This window comes from Colobus angolensis, unplaced genomic scaffold, assembly GCF_000951035.1.
Source record: "Colobus angolensis palliatus isolate OR3802 unplaced genomic scaffold, Cang.pa_1.0 Scaffold117, whole genome shotgun sequence".
In the NCBI taxonomy this organism is placed as follows: Eukaryota; Metazoa; Chordata; class Mammalia; order Primates; family Cercopithecidae; genus Colobus; species Colobus angolensis.
Window position 1 is genome coordinate 9,902,415 of NW_012112808.1, and position 14,594 is coordinate 9,917,008.

The 14,594-nt window shown below is 39.0% G+C and overlaps 1 protein-coding gene across 4 annotated transcripts in view; it reads right to left on the bottom strand.

The window, feature by feature from the left end:
- NAPB (N-ethylmaleimide-sensitive factor attachment protein, beta) overlaps positions 1-14,594 on the bottom strand; it is a 49,984-nt gene that overhangs the window by 7,203 nt on the left and 28,187 nt on the right. For all 4 annotated transcript variants that reach the window (XM_011963415.1, XM_011963432.1, XM_011963424.1 and 1 more), the window contains 2 exons: positions 7,116-7,171; positions 6,851-6,935 (listed from right to left, as the gene is read on the bottom strand). In XM_011963415.1, coding sequence (XP_011818805.1) covers positions 6,851-6,935; positions 7,116-7,171 — 141 coding nt within the window. The remainder of the gene's footprint in view (positions 1-6,850; positions 6,936-7,115; positions 7,172-14,594) is intronic.

Genomic DNA, 14,594 nt, shown 5'->3' on the forward strand with positions numbered 1-14,594 from the left:
GTGAGCACCTGTAGTCCCAGCTACTTGGGAGGCTGAGACAAGAGAAATGATTGAACATGGGAGGCAAAGGTTGCAGTGAGCCAAGATTGTGCCACACTCCAGCCTGGGTGACAGAGTGAGACCCTGTCCGGTATAAAAAAAAAAAAAAAAAGGGAGGCTGAAAAAGTACTTGAAGAAATAACTGCTAAATGATTCTCAAATTTGACAAGGAACATAAACCTACAGATTCTGTAAGTTTAGTGAAACTCAAATAGCTTAAAACTACATATATCTGTCCAAGCCACATTATAATTAAACTTCTGAAAACTAAAAGAAAAAAAATTATGAAAGTGCCCAGAGAACAACACCTTTTTTATAGGGGAAAACACGCTGAATGACAGCAGACTTCTCATCAAAAACAATGGAAGCCGACTGGGCGCGGTGGCTCATGCCTGTAATCCCAGCACTTTGGGAGGCTGAGGTAGGTGGATCACTTGATGTCAGAAGTTTATAAAACCTTGGAAGCCATGAAGTGCACATTTTTCAAACTAAAGGAAAAGAACAATCAACTTAGAATTGTACTCCCAGGGAAACTATGTTTCAGAAATGAAGGTGAAATTAAAATGTTTCCAGATAGAAGAAAACTAAGAAAATCTGGTTGTCAGCAGACCTACCCTAAAAAAATGACAAAAGGAGGTTCTCTAAATAGAAAGGAAACAATAATCTTGGAACATCCAGAAGGAAGAAAAAACATGGTAAGCAAAAATATGGGTAAATATAACAGGCTTTCTTTCTTGAGTTTTCTAAATTATGTTTGGTGGCTGAAACAAAAATTCTAACATTGACTCATGTGGTTCTAAATGTATGCAGAGGAAACATTAAGACAACTGTATATTGAATAGGGGGAGTAAAAGAACAGAAAGGGGGAAAGATTTCTGTATTTCACCAGAACTGATAAAATGATGACACCAACCTAGAGCATTTAACCACAACAGCTACACAAAGATATATACCATTGATTCTCCAACAATACGGGTTTAAACTGTGTGAATCCACTTATACACGGATTTTTTCAACCAAATGTGGATTGAACACACAGTAGTCTTAGGAATTCAACACCCACGTAAATGGAAGGCCGACGTTTTTATATGTGAGTTCCACAGGGCCAACCATGGAACTTGACTATGCACAGATTTTGATATATGAGAGAGGTCTTGGAACTAATCCCCTGCAGACACTGAGGAATAACTGTACTTAGAAACACTAGAAAATCAAGTAGGCTGGGTGTCGTGGCTCATGGCTATAATCCTAGCAGTTTGGGAGGCCAAGGTGGGCAGATGACTTGAGCTCAGGAGTTCAAGACCAGCCTGGGCAACATGGCAAAACCCCATCGCTATAAAAAATAGCTAGGTGTGGTGGTGCATGCCTGTAGTCCCAGCTATTCTGGAGGCTAAGGCGGGAGGACTGCTTGAGGTTGGGAGGTGGAGGCTGCAGTGAGTCAAGGTTGCACCATTTCCCTCCAGCCTGGGTGATACAGTGAAACCCAGTCTCGAAAGAAAGAAAGAAAAGAAAGAAAAAGAAAGAAGAAAAGAAAAGAAAAAAGCAATGCAACCCATAAAAATGTTGGAAAAAGAGAAACAAAAAGCAAAGGATAGAAAGCAAAAACTTAAATGGCAGAAAGCAGAATTAAGCCCTAACATCTAAAAATAACTGCATTAAATGTGAATGATCTAAATACACCACTTGGAAAACAAAGATTGGCACAGTGGATTAAAAAACAGGATCCAGATTGGCTGTGGTGGATCATGCCTGTAATCCCAGCACTTTGGGAGGCCAAGGCAGGTGGATCACCGAGGTCAGGAGTATAAAACCAGCCTGGCCAACATGAAGAAATTCCATCTCTACCAAAAACACAAACATTAGCCAGGCATGCTGGCATGCACCTATAGTCTCAGCTACTCGGGACGCTGAGGCAGGAGAATTACTTGAACTCAGGAGGCAGAGGTTGCAGTGAGTCGAAATCACGCCACTGTACTCCAGCGTAGGAGACAGAGCAAGACTCTGTCTCAAAAAAAACCAGGATCCAACTACAAGAAACTCACTTCAGTTAAGTGATATAGACAGGCTGAAAGAAAAAGAATGGACAAACATATCATATAAACATTAATCAAAAGAAAATAGGCAGGGCTATAAAGTGGATAAAGTAGACTTGAGCCAAGAAAATTACCAGAGACAGAGAAGGACATTATGTAATGATAAAAGGGTCACTCCAGCAAGAATAGCAATCCAGAGGTGCAAAGTATGTGAAGCAAAGACTGACACAATGAAAGAAGGGTCAGACAACTCCACAACTACAGTTGGAGATTTTAACACCCAACTCTCAACAATGGACAGAATTAGAAAGAAAATCAAAGGCCAAGCATGGTGGCTCACACCTATAATCCTGGCACTTTGGGAGGACAAGGCAGGCAGATCATTTGAGGCCAGGAATTCAAGACCAGCCTAGCCAACATGGCAAAACCCTGTCTCTACTAAAAAATAGAAAAATTAGCTGGATGTGAAGGCACACACCTGTAATCCCAGCTACCTGGGAGGCTGAGGCACGAAAATCGTTTGAACCTGGGAGGTGGAGAGTTGCAGTGAGCTGAGATCAAGTCACTGCACTCCAGTCTGGGTGACAGAGCAAGACTCTGTCTCAAAAAAAAAAAAAAAAAAAAAAAGAGAGAAAGAGAAAGAAAGAGAGAGAGACAAAGACAGATAGATAGATTAGCAAGTATATTAAAGAACTTAATAATGCCATCATCCAACAGGAGCTAATCAACATTTATAAACATCACCCAATAACAACATAATCATAAAACATATGCCAAGACAGACCATATTCTAGGCCATAAAACAAAACAAATTTGTAAGAATTGAAATCATGCAAAAATATGTTATCTAACTACAATGGAATTAAAACCAAGAAGTCAGCAACAGAAAGATTACAGAAAAATCTCTGCCAAACACTTGGAAATTAAATAAAACACTACTAAATAATCCATGGCTCACTGAAGTCTCAAGGAAATCAATAAATCCAACTAACTGAATAAAAATAAAAGTACAATGATATAATAAAATTGGGAAGTAGCCAAACCTGTGAAAAGGTAATTGATAACACTAAAAATGCATATACAACAAAGATAAAAATCAGCAAGCTAAACTTCCATGTGAAGTACCCAGAAAAAGAGCAAAACAAATCCAAAGAAAACAAAATGGAGGAAATAACAATAAAAACAGAAATCAGTGAAAATAAAAACAAAAAAGAGAAATAATTGAATTCTACCAAACATTTAAAGAGGAATTGACACCAATCCTTTACAAACTCTTCCATAAAACAGAAGAGGAAGAAGACATCCTAATGCATTCTGAGGCCAGAATTACCTTGATTCCAAAACCAGACACAGACACCACAAGAAAACTAACGATCAATATCCTTTATGAATATAGACATAAAATCCTCAACAAAATGTTAGCAAACCAATTCTGGCACTTACAAAAAGTAAAGTCAGCCACAAGGGTGGTCAACATCTATCACTGGGCCCCAGTAAAAACTCACAACACAGGGTTCAGGGGAGCTTCCTTGATTGGCAGTAGTCTACGCTTATTTTCACTCATTACTGTTGGGGGAAGTAAGTGCTGTTTACATAACTCCACTGAGAGAGGACAACTGAAAGTTCTTCCTGGAAGTCTCCTGGACCCTGCCCCATGAGTCTCTCCTTTGACTGAGTTTAATCTGTACCCGTTTGCTGTAATAAACCATAACTGTGAGTATAACAGCTTTCGGTGGGTTGTGTAAGTTCATCTAACAAATTATTAATAAACTTGAGGGTGTTCTTGGGAAACCCCTCAAAGTTTGCAACGACCAAGTAGAATTTACTCCAGGAATGTAAGGTTGGTTCAACATATGAAAATCAATCAATGTAATATACAATATTAAGCTGATTAGGACAAAAACCATACGCTTATCTCAACAGATGCAGAAAAAAGTCTGACAAATAAAGGACACAAACCATATGTTTATCTCAACAGACACAGAAAAACGTCTGACAAAATCTAATACCCTTTGATTATAAAAACACTCAACAAACTAGGAAGAGAGGGGAACTGCCTCAAACTGATAAAGGCATTTACCAAAAACCCCACTACCAATATCATACTTAATATGAAAGACTGGAAGTTTTCCTTACAAGATCAGGAACAAGACAAGGATGTCTGCTCTTGTCACTTCTATTTAACACTGCACTGGAGATTCTAGCCAGGGCAACCGACAAAATGAAGTAAAACACATTCAGATTGCAGAGGAAGAAGTAAAACTATTGTTATTTACAGATATCATGATTTTGGATATAGAAAACCTAAGGAATCCACACAAAAAAACCTATTAGAGCTAATAAACAAGTTTGGCATGGTTACAGGACAAAAAATTGATATACAAAATTCAACAGTATTTCTATACACTAGCAATTAACAATCTTAAAAGAAAATTAAGAAAATAATTCAATTTATAGTAGCATCAGAAAAAATAAAATACTTTGGAGTATGTTTCACCCAAGAAGTACAAAACTTACACACCAAAAACTATAAAACACTGTTGAGCAAAATGAAAGAAGATCCAAATAAATATAAAAGGAACTCTGTATTCACAGACTCAGACTTAGTATTGTTAAGACGGCAATACTCTCTGTGATGACTGATTTTAAGATGGCAATACTCTCTGTGATGACTGATTTTATGTGTCAACTTGAGTGGGCTACAGGGTGCCCAGATATTTGGTGTTATTCTGAGTGTGTCTGTGGGGTGTTTCTGAATGAGATTAACATTTGAATCAGTAGGATGAGTAAGCAGATTGCCCTCCCCATTGTGGATGGGCCTCATCCAATCTACTGAAAATCTGAATAAAATAAAAGGTTAAAAGGAAGAATTTATTCTCAATGCCTGTCTTAGAGCCAGGACACTGGTATTCTCCTGCTTCAGACTTAGACTCAGACTAGAAATTACACCATCAACTCTCCTGGTTCTGAGGCCTTCAGATTTGGACTGGAGCTATACCACTGGCTCTCCTGGGTCTTTAGACTGCAGATTTCAGACCTTCTCAGCCTATATAATCAAGCAAATCAATTCCCTACAGTAATTTCTCTCTCTAAACACACATACACACTCACACACAAACACACACACATACACCTCTATACCTCTTATTGGTTCTGTTTCTCTGGAAAACCCTAAAACCACTCTTCAAATTGGTATGCACATTCCATACAATCTCTATCAAAATCTAAGCTGGCTACTTTGCAGAGATTGACAAGCTGATCCTAATATTCGGATGAAAATGCAAGGGATCTGGAATAGCCAAAACAATTCTGAAAAAGAACAAAAAGTTGGAGGACTCATACTTATTGACTTCAAAACTTACTGCAAAGTTACAGAAATAAAAAGAGTGTAATACTGGCATAAAGATGGATAAATAGATCAATGGAATAGAGAGCCCAGAAGTAAGCCCTCATATTTCATATGGTGAAGTAATTTTCAATAAGGGTCATAATACCATTCAATAGTTAAAAGATAGTTCTATTCAACAAATGGTGCTAGAAAAACTGGACATCCACATATAAAAGAATAAAGTTGGACCCTTACCTCATACTACATACAAAAATTAGCTCAAAATGGATAAAAAATCTAAACCTAACAGCCAAAACTACACAATTCTTAGAACAAAACAGAAGGGAAAAGCCTCATGATAACAGATTCAGCGACGATTTCTTCTATATAACAACAAAAGCCAGACAAAGAAAAAACAGACAAACTAGACTTCCAAAATATTAAAGACTTCAGTGAATCAAAGGACATTAATAACAGAGTCCAGAGACAACCCACAGAATGAGAGTAAATACTTGCAAATCACATATCTGATAGGGGATTAATATGCAGAATATATAAAGAACACCTAAAACTCACCACCAAAAAACAAACAACCAAATTTAAATCCAGAGAAAGTACTGGAATAGACATTCCTCCAAAGATATACAAATGGTCAATAAGCAAATAAAAAGATACTCAACATCACTAGTCATTAGAGAAATAACAATCAAAAACAGAATGAGACATTTCACACTCATTAAGGTGACTATTATTTAAAAAAAAAAACAAGTATTGGTGATAATGTGGAGAAACTAGAACCCTGTGCATTGCTAGTGGGAAGGTATAATGGTGTAGCCACTATGAAAAAGCCTGGCAGTTCCTCAAAAAGTTATACATGTACTTACCACATGGCCCAGCAACTGCAATTCTATTCCCAGGTATATAACTATGAGAACTAAAAACACCACCACAAAAACTTTAACATAAATGTTCACAGCAGCATTATTGATAATAGAACCAAAGTGGAAAAACCCCTAACATCCATAAATTGATAAATAAATCATGAGGTATTAGCCTCGAAAAACAATGACATACTGACATTTGCTATGACATGGATGAACCCTGTAAACAATATGCTAAGTGAAAGAGGGCAGTCACAAAAGGCCACATAGTATGTGATTTCATTTATCTTCAAGGTTCAGAATAGACAAATCCATATAGACAGAGAGGAGATTGTGTCTTCCAGGGACTGGGAGGAGAGAATGGACTGCTGGGCTTCTTTTGGGGATGATGAAAATGTTCTGGAATTAAGTAGTGGTGATAGTTATACAACTCTGAATAGACTAAAAACCAATGAACTGTACTCATCACATGATGTGTGGATTATATCTCCATAAAAAGAAAAAGAAAAAGTTTAATTTTAAAAAATGATTCAGACAACTTCTCTCCAAGGAAACAACAGTATCCTCACCTGCTCATAGATCTCAATGGCTTTCTGGTACTGCTCAAGCTGGGCAGCATATGCTGCCACCTTCAGCAGACACTTGTTTGCTGAGCTGAAATCAAGAACCAAAGCAGAATGAAAAACAAGCCAATGGAAAAATAAAAGATGTGCACTGGGCCTTAGTACATCTTCATTTGATATAGTTAAATACACTCACAGAGTATAAAAAGTAGTATTTTTTTATCACACATAATAAAACCCATTAAATTATATTAAGAAAAGTAATACTTGCCTATTGGATTCTTCTCCTTTGTAATAATCAGCAGATTGTTCATAATGTGCAATAGCCTGAAAACATACATATTTTATTCACACACAATTTATTTGGAGAGTTGCATTTTAAAGCCACATTTGCATAGGTATTTTTTTATAAATAAACCTACTCTACCAGCCAACTTTTCACAACTCGGCCTATTTCTTTACAAAATACAAGAAAGCGTGCACCTCTGGAAGCAGAATGCTTGCTGACCATCAAAATCTGTTTCTCCCTCCCCACACGGCATATGCCCAGCTACACCACTTCCTCAGCTTCCTCTATAGCTTCCTCTATAGAGAACTAGCCTGTGACTAGTTCTTTCCAGTGGAATGTAAACAGACATGCTGGGGGCCACTCCCAGGCTTGGGCCATATATCTCACTTTGTATCCTTCTCCAGGCCTTCCACTTCCCATGAGCTAGGATGGCTATGACCAAGTCCAGAGTGACACCGTAAGCTAGACACCCAAAATGGCAGTAACTGTCAGGCAGATTCCTAAATAACTACAAAGGACACAATGTACCTCCAACCCCAGTGTCTCTACCACTGTCAAACCCTTAGCAGCCACACTGGATTGTTAGAGAGGTATGAAGCCCTAATTATACTTTAGGTCTATGACTTGCAGCACAGACTACACCCACTAATACCTTAAGTGTCACCTAGAATAAGGATGTTGCTGTCAATCTAAAAATATATGGCATCAAGTGGAGAGGAAACAGAGATCACAAGCCAGAAAGCTAGAAGTCCCTGTCATGCTGTGATGAAAGTTAGTGAAATCAAGCACGTGACAACTCAGGAAAAAGAATTGGTGTCGGCCGGGTACACTGGCTCATGCCTATAATCCCAGCACTTTTGGAGGCCAAGGCAGGTGGAATACCTGAGGTCAGGAGTTCAGGACCAGCCTGGCCAACATGGTGAAACCCTATCTCTACTAAAAAAATACAAACATTAGCCGGGCATGGTGCAAGCACCTGTAATCCCAGCTACTTGGGAGGCTGAGACAGGAGAACTGCTTGAACCTGGGAGGCAGAGGTTGCAGTGAGCTGAGATCACAACATTGCACTCCAGCCTGGGCAACAAGAGTGAAACTCTGTCTCAAAACAAACAAACAAAAAAATAGGTGTCTACCAGAGTCCAAAACTAAGCAAAATGGCTGAGAAAAGCCAGAAGATGGTGTGTGCTGCTGTTAGCACAGTTTAGTGAGAGCTGAACTCTGCAAAGAATCAGCTGGTTTGTAGACAGTTATAGACAATCTTAGAAACAGGGCCCTCGTAAGATTGAAAAAATCTTCTATACCCCAAATAACGAGAGGTAAGTATAAGCAGTTCTTTAAACCAGGGCTCTAGCCAAGTTTTTCTCTAACAGGATCAGACAAGAAATATTTTAGGTTTTGTGCATCTTTGCCGCAACTACTCAGCTCTCTTGTGGTAGCATAAAAGCAGTCATAGACAAGATACAAATGAATAAGTGTGGTTGTGTTCCAATAAAACTGTATTTATGAACAATGAAATTTCTAATTTCATATAATTTTTACACGTAGCAAATGCTTTTTTCTCTCAAGGATTAAAAACCATAAAAATCATTTTTAGTATGCAAACATACAGAAGCAGGTGGTGGGTTTGCAGGCTGCTTGAATTACAAAGGTTTCCCAGTAAATGCAAATGAGGGAGCTAGCAGTCTTTGAAAATCAGAGTAAAGGTGCTGCCTTTCTGCCCAAGCCCATTAGTTCAGTGGCTTCAAGGCAGCTCCTAGTGAGTTAGAAGAGAGCCTCAGGGACAAGAAAACAAACAAAACAAAACAGGCCATGGAACTATGTTAAAGTCAGAAAAGTACTTAGACCTGGCCCATCAAGCCCCAGGCCCCCAACTCCCTGCAGATGGTGGTGGAGATGACCAAGAGCAGAAACTGAGCTACCAGAAGGCCATAAGCTAGAAGTGGCAGAGCTAGTATCAGCCTCTTAGGACTACAGAGGAACCCTGCCTCAAACATTCACATTGAACAGTTTTGTGAAAAACAGACACTTATACTGTGTTTATATGATTACATTTTGAGTCCATGATTTCAGTCATTCAGCATAACCTAATATGCTCCCCCAAAACACATATTTTGAACATTATTTACAGTAGAAGAAAAGCTGAAAAAAACATTAAGTGGTTACATATAATGGGATATTTGAGAAGTTTTTTTTTGTTTTTTTTTTTTTTTGAGACAGGGTCTCATTCTGTTGTCCAGGTTGGACAAGCTGGAGTGGCATGAACACAGCTCACTGTAGCCTCAACTTCCTGGGCCCAAGCGATCCTCCCACCTCAGCCTTCCAAGTAGCTGAGACTACAGGCATGTGCCACCATGCCTAGCTAATTTTTTAATTTTTCATACAAATGAGGTCTTTTCATGTTGCCCAGGCTGGTCTCAAACTCCGGGACTCAAGCAATCCTCCCATCTTGGCCTCCCAAATGCTGAGATTACAGGCATGGACCATCATGCCTGGCCTTCACAGAATACTGAATTTAAAAATGCAGCTATAAAAGAATAGGTATACTATAGTCCTCTTTTTGCAAATACTTAGTAACATACAGAAATAGTCTGGAAGAAAATGCTTCTTTGGAACATCTGTCAAAGCTGTTATGTACACACAAATGGGACTACCTGATGAAGGTACATCTCCTCCTACTAAAATGTGGGCTCTGTGAGGGCAGGGCCATGACTGTTTGGCTCACCATCACAGCCCTGAGCCTAGCATGATGCCTGTTTACAAAGTGGGTGCTCAGTAACAGATGCTAAGTGAATGAAGGCAAAGTGCATCACAAATGAAAGCTGCCTATTAAACTATTGCCAGTATCATGATTATGTGAAATACTCAGGAAATAAAAGGTTTTCAGCGAATTTATGATTAATCAATAACCTCCTTTCAACTGCCCTCATTCTCTAAAGTGTTTAGCACCATTTCCCATCAAAATAAACGGGGCAAATCATGATAAACCTGACCAAATTTGTCTGTGAAGAGTACTGGATTATATAACCTCTTTTTCAGGACAGATAGAGTATAACTACATATCTTCCTAATTCTTACAGCACCAGAACTCAATGAATAAATAGGGTTGGGTTAAACCATATGTAACTGCTGCTTTGGAGGTTAAAAAAGAAAAGGCTAGATGTTGACAATTTGGTGTAACTTAACACTTTACCAATAATGGCACTGGCTCATTAGAATTTTAGAGATGTAAACTACAGTTACGTTTATCACAGCCAAAGAAAAAATTTCAAGTTGGTTTTTAATAATGCTAATTAAACCAATCGTTAAATTCCATGGTTTTCCCTAGTTGTGACAGATTGTACTTGAAAAAAGAGCACAATTCACTGGTTTAACAGAGAAGTTTCAGAGAAGAGACTGCCCACAGGCTATCTCTAAAGGTTCACATCTAGTTTGGAATTTTAGCATGTAGTGAAATTTATCAGATACAATCAGATCCTTACACACCAGAAATCAGCCTACCTAGATATCTGACAATCCCAAGGACTATAATAAACGTCAAAAGCAGAACACAGCCACCAATAACAACAGCACACGTAACAATAAATCCAGAAATTTAAGACCAGCTGGTTATCCTGTTATTTAAGTAGAGGGCCAAGGAGGTCACAACATTTCTGCTTGGGGCACCTAGATGAGTGTCACAATACATGGAATTCTGGAATGAGAAACAAGGTCCTTATGACTGCATCAATGACGCCATAAAGCAAATGCAATTTCCAGGCTTAAGAGTCCGCTGTGTAGGTGAAATACCCTTAAGTAGCTTTAAAATGGGATCAATTCTTTTAGAACAAATGCCCCTAGAGGAGACCTAACATAAATCTGCCATATACACCTATTCTATGCTGTAACAAACAGTATTAAATAAGGCTCTCCAGAGGATGAAAATAGAATTGAATTATATTTCCTGTAGATCATTTTTAAAAACCATCTAAAAAGGACCGATTTATTACGTGGTTCCGTGTTTTACTTCATGAAGTAAAAGAAGCAATGCAGGAAGATGAAAGATCTCTACAATGAGAATTACAAAACACTGCTCAAAGAAATCAAAGGAGACACAAGCAAACAGAAAAACATCCCATGTTCATGGATAGGAAGAATCAGTATCACTAAAATGGCCATACCACCCAAAGCAATTTAGATTCAATGCTATTCCTGTCAAACTACCAACGACATTCTTCACAGAACTAGACAACCCTATTTTAAAGCTGGAATCAAAATTGCATATGGAATCAAAAAATAGCCTGAATAGTCAAGGCAACCCTAAGCAAAAAGAACAAAGCTAGAGACATCACGTTACCCCACTTCAAACTACACTACAGGGCTACAGTAACCAAAGCAACATGGTACTGGTACAAAAACAGACACACAGACCAATGGAACAGCACAGAAAGCCCAGAAATAAGGCCACACACCTACAGCTATCTTATCTTCAACAAAGCTAACAAAAACAAGCAATGGAGAAAAGACTCCTTATTCAATAAATGCCGCTGGGGTAACTGGCTAGCCACATGCAGAAGATTGAAGCTGGGCCCCTCCCTTACACCATATATAAAAATAAACTCAAGATGGATTAAAGGCTTAAATGTAAAACCCAAAACCATAAAAATCCTGGAAGACAACCTAGGCAATACCATCGTGGACATTGGAACAGGCAAACATTTCATGACAAAGACACCAAAAGCCATTGGAACAAAAGCAAAAATTGACACATGAAACTTAAGAGCTTCTGCACAGAAAAAGAAACTATCAACAAAGTAAACAGACAACCTACAGGATGGAAGGAAATACTTGCAAACTATGCATCTGACAAAGATCTAATATCCAGCATCTATAAGGAACTTAAACAAATTTGCAAGAGAAAAACAACTCCATTAAAAAGTGGGCAAAGGACATGAAGAGATACTTTTCAAAAGACATATATGCAGCCAACAAGCATTTTTTAAAGATCAATATTACTCATCATTAGAGAAATTCAAATCAAAAGTACAATGAGACACCATCTCACACCAGTCAGAATGGCTATTATTAAAAGTCAAAAAAACAACGAATGCTGGTGGGGTTGTGGAGACACTTATACACTGTTGGTGAGAGTGTAAATTAGTTCAACCATTGTGGAAAGCATATGACGATTCCTAAGAGAGTTGAAAGCAGAACTACCATTCAACCCAGCAACCCCATTACTGGGTATACAGCCACAGTAATATGAACGATTCCACCATAAAAACACATGCATATGAAAAGTTCACTGCAGCACTATTCGCAACAGCAAAGACAAGGAATCAACCTAAAGGCCCACCAATGGTGGACTGGATAAAGAAAATGTGGTATATATACACCACAGAATACTATGAAGCCATAAAAAAGAACAAGATCATGTCTTATGCAAAAACACAGATGGATCTGGACGTTATTATCCTCAGCAATTTAATGTAAGAACAGAAAACCAAATACTGCATGTTCTTACTTATAAGTGGGAGCTCAATGATGAGAACACATGAACACAGACACTGGAAACAACAGACACTGGGGTCTACTTGAGGGTGGAGGGTGGGAGGAGGGAAAGGAACAGAAATGGTTAACTACTGGGCACTGGGCAAAATACCTGGATGATGAAATAATCTGTACAACAAACCCCCATGACACAAGTTTACCTGTATAACAAATCTTCACATGCAGCCCTGAACTTAAACATTAAAAAATTCTAGAAAACCCCAAAACATGTTATACATATTTTTAAGGTTTCACAAGATTTGTATTTGTATTAGGTATGTTACATCTGCTTGACTTATCAACTACTAATATACTCTATCTCAAAACAAGAGGTAATATGAAGCTATGAAACTACACACTTCACTGTCCACTAACTAAAATCTGTGAATGATCTAAAATCAGAGAAGGGACATTGGGTAGGAGCGCTAAATGAGAAAAAAGTGATCTGTAACAAGCCAGATATAAGGTACCTTGGGTGTAACTGATTTTTCAAACATGAATTTCACAATCCACCAACCACAATCTGGTGAGTACAACCAGGGAAGAGAAGGTAATAATACTTCCTTTTATTATTTTTTAAGAGGAAGTCTCACTATGTTGCTCAACTCCTGGGCTCAAGCGATCCTGGCCTCCCAAAATACTGGGATTACAGGTGTGAACTACCACACCTGGCCAGGTAATGATGTTTCTAAACAACTCAGGAGCTTAAACATTAGGGACCCTAACAACCTGTGCCTGCACGTGCATGTATGTGTGTGTGTGTGTGTGTATGTGTGTGTGCAAGTGTGTTCAGTAATATTCTTAAATTGCTTTTGTTGGCTTTTTTTTTTTTTTTTTGAGATGGAGTCTCACTCTGTTGCCCAGGCTGGAGTGCAGCAGTGCCATCTTGGCTCGCTGCAACCCCTGCCTCCTGGGCTTAAGAGATCCTCCAACCTCAGCCTCCCAAGTAGCTGGGACTACAGGCACACACCCCCATTCCTGGCTAGTTTTTTTTTGTATTTTTAGTAAAAACAAGGATTTCTCATGTTGCCAAGGCTGGTCTTGAACTCCTAGGCTCAAGAGGTCCTCCTGCCTTGGCCTCTCAAAGTGGTAGGATTATAGGCATCACACTGTACCTGGCCTTTTTATTTTTTTATTTTTTTCAAGAGGAAAAAAGAGTATGTCACATTTCATTTTATCTGCTCTCAAGTTTATGGAGACCCATGTGTTGGAGACCATGCCTGGGCAGCAGAAATGACAAAGCACTGCAGGCTCCTGCCCCAGAGTGCCCTTCTCACCACTGTGAAAGAGGAAGCTGGAACAGGAGCCTCTGCTGGCAAAGACGCTCTGTGCACAGTGCTCATCCCCGCAAGACTCACTCAAACCTAAATAAAGATACTGTGGCCATCGCAGACACCCTGACCAAATAAATACCCCAGCCACGCCAGACCCATCTCCCTCCCATTCCATCATCAATTCCACACCACGGAACAAAGGAGGTCCAGGTCCAGCTCCATCACCTTCCTCCAGGATCCACAGATAACCTTCCAGAAAGAAGGTTCACATGCACATGTCAATGCACAGGGTGGCCCTGACTTGATCAAGATCAGGGAGTATCCTCAGAAAAGTATGGCAATTATGAAAAAAAAAAAAAAAAAGACGTCAAATAATAAATTGTAACAAATATGATCAAATTTTGTGCTGAATAACAGGTGAAGGTCACACAGTCAAAAGAGTGAATGTTAACAATGCCAGTCCAATTTTAGTACTGCCTAGCAGATCTTTCCCCAGACCAAGAAGACTCCATTTGGTATGGTGGAGGTAGGGGTAGCATTTGTTTATTTAGTAAATATTTAGACCCCACTAGGTCCCAGAGCTCTTGGGACACATCAGTAAAGCGAAGACAAAGCTCTCTGCTGACATGTATGCCTATTCTGGCAGAGGGAGGGAGACAAC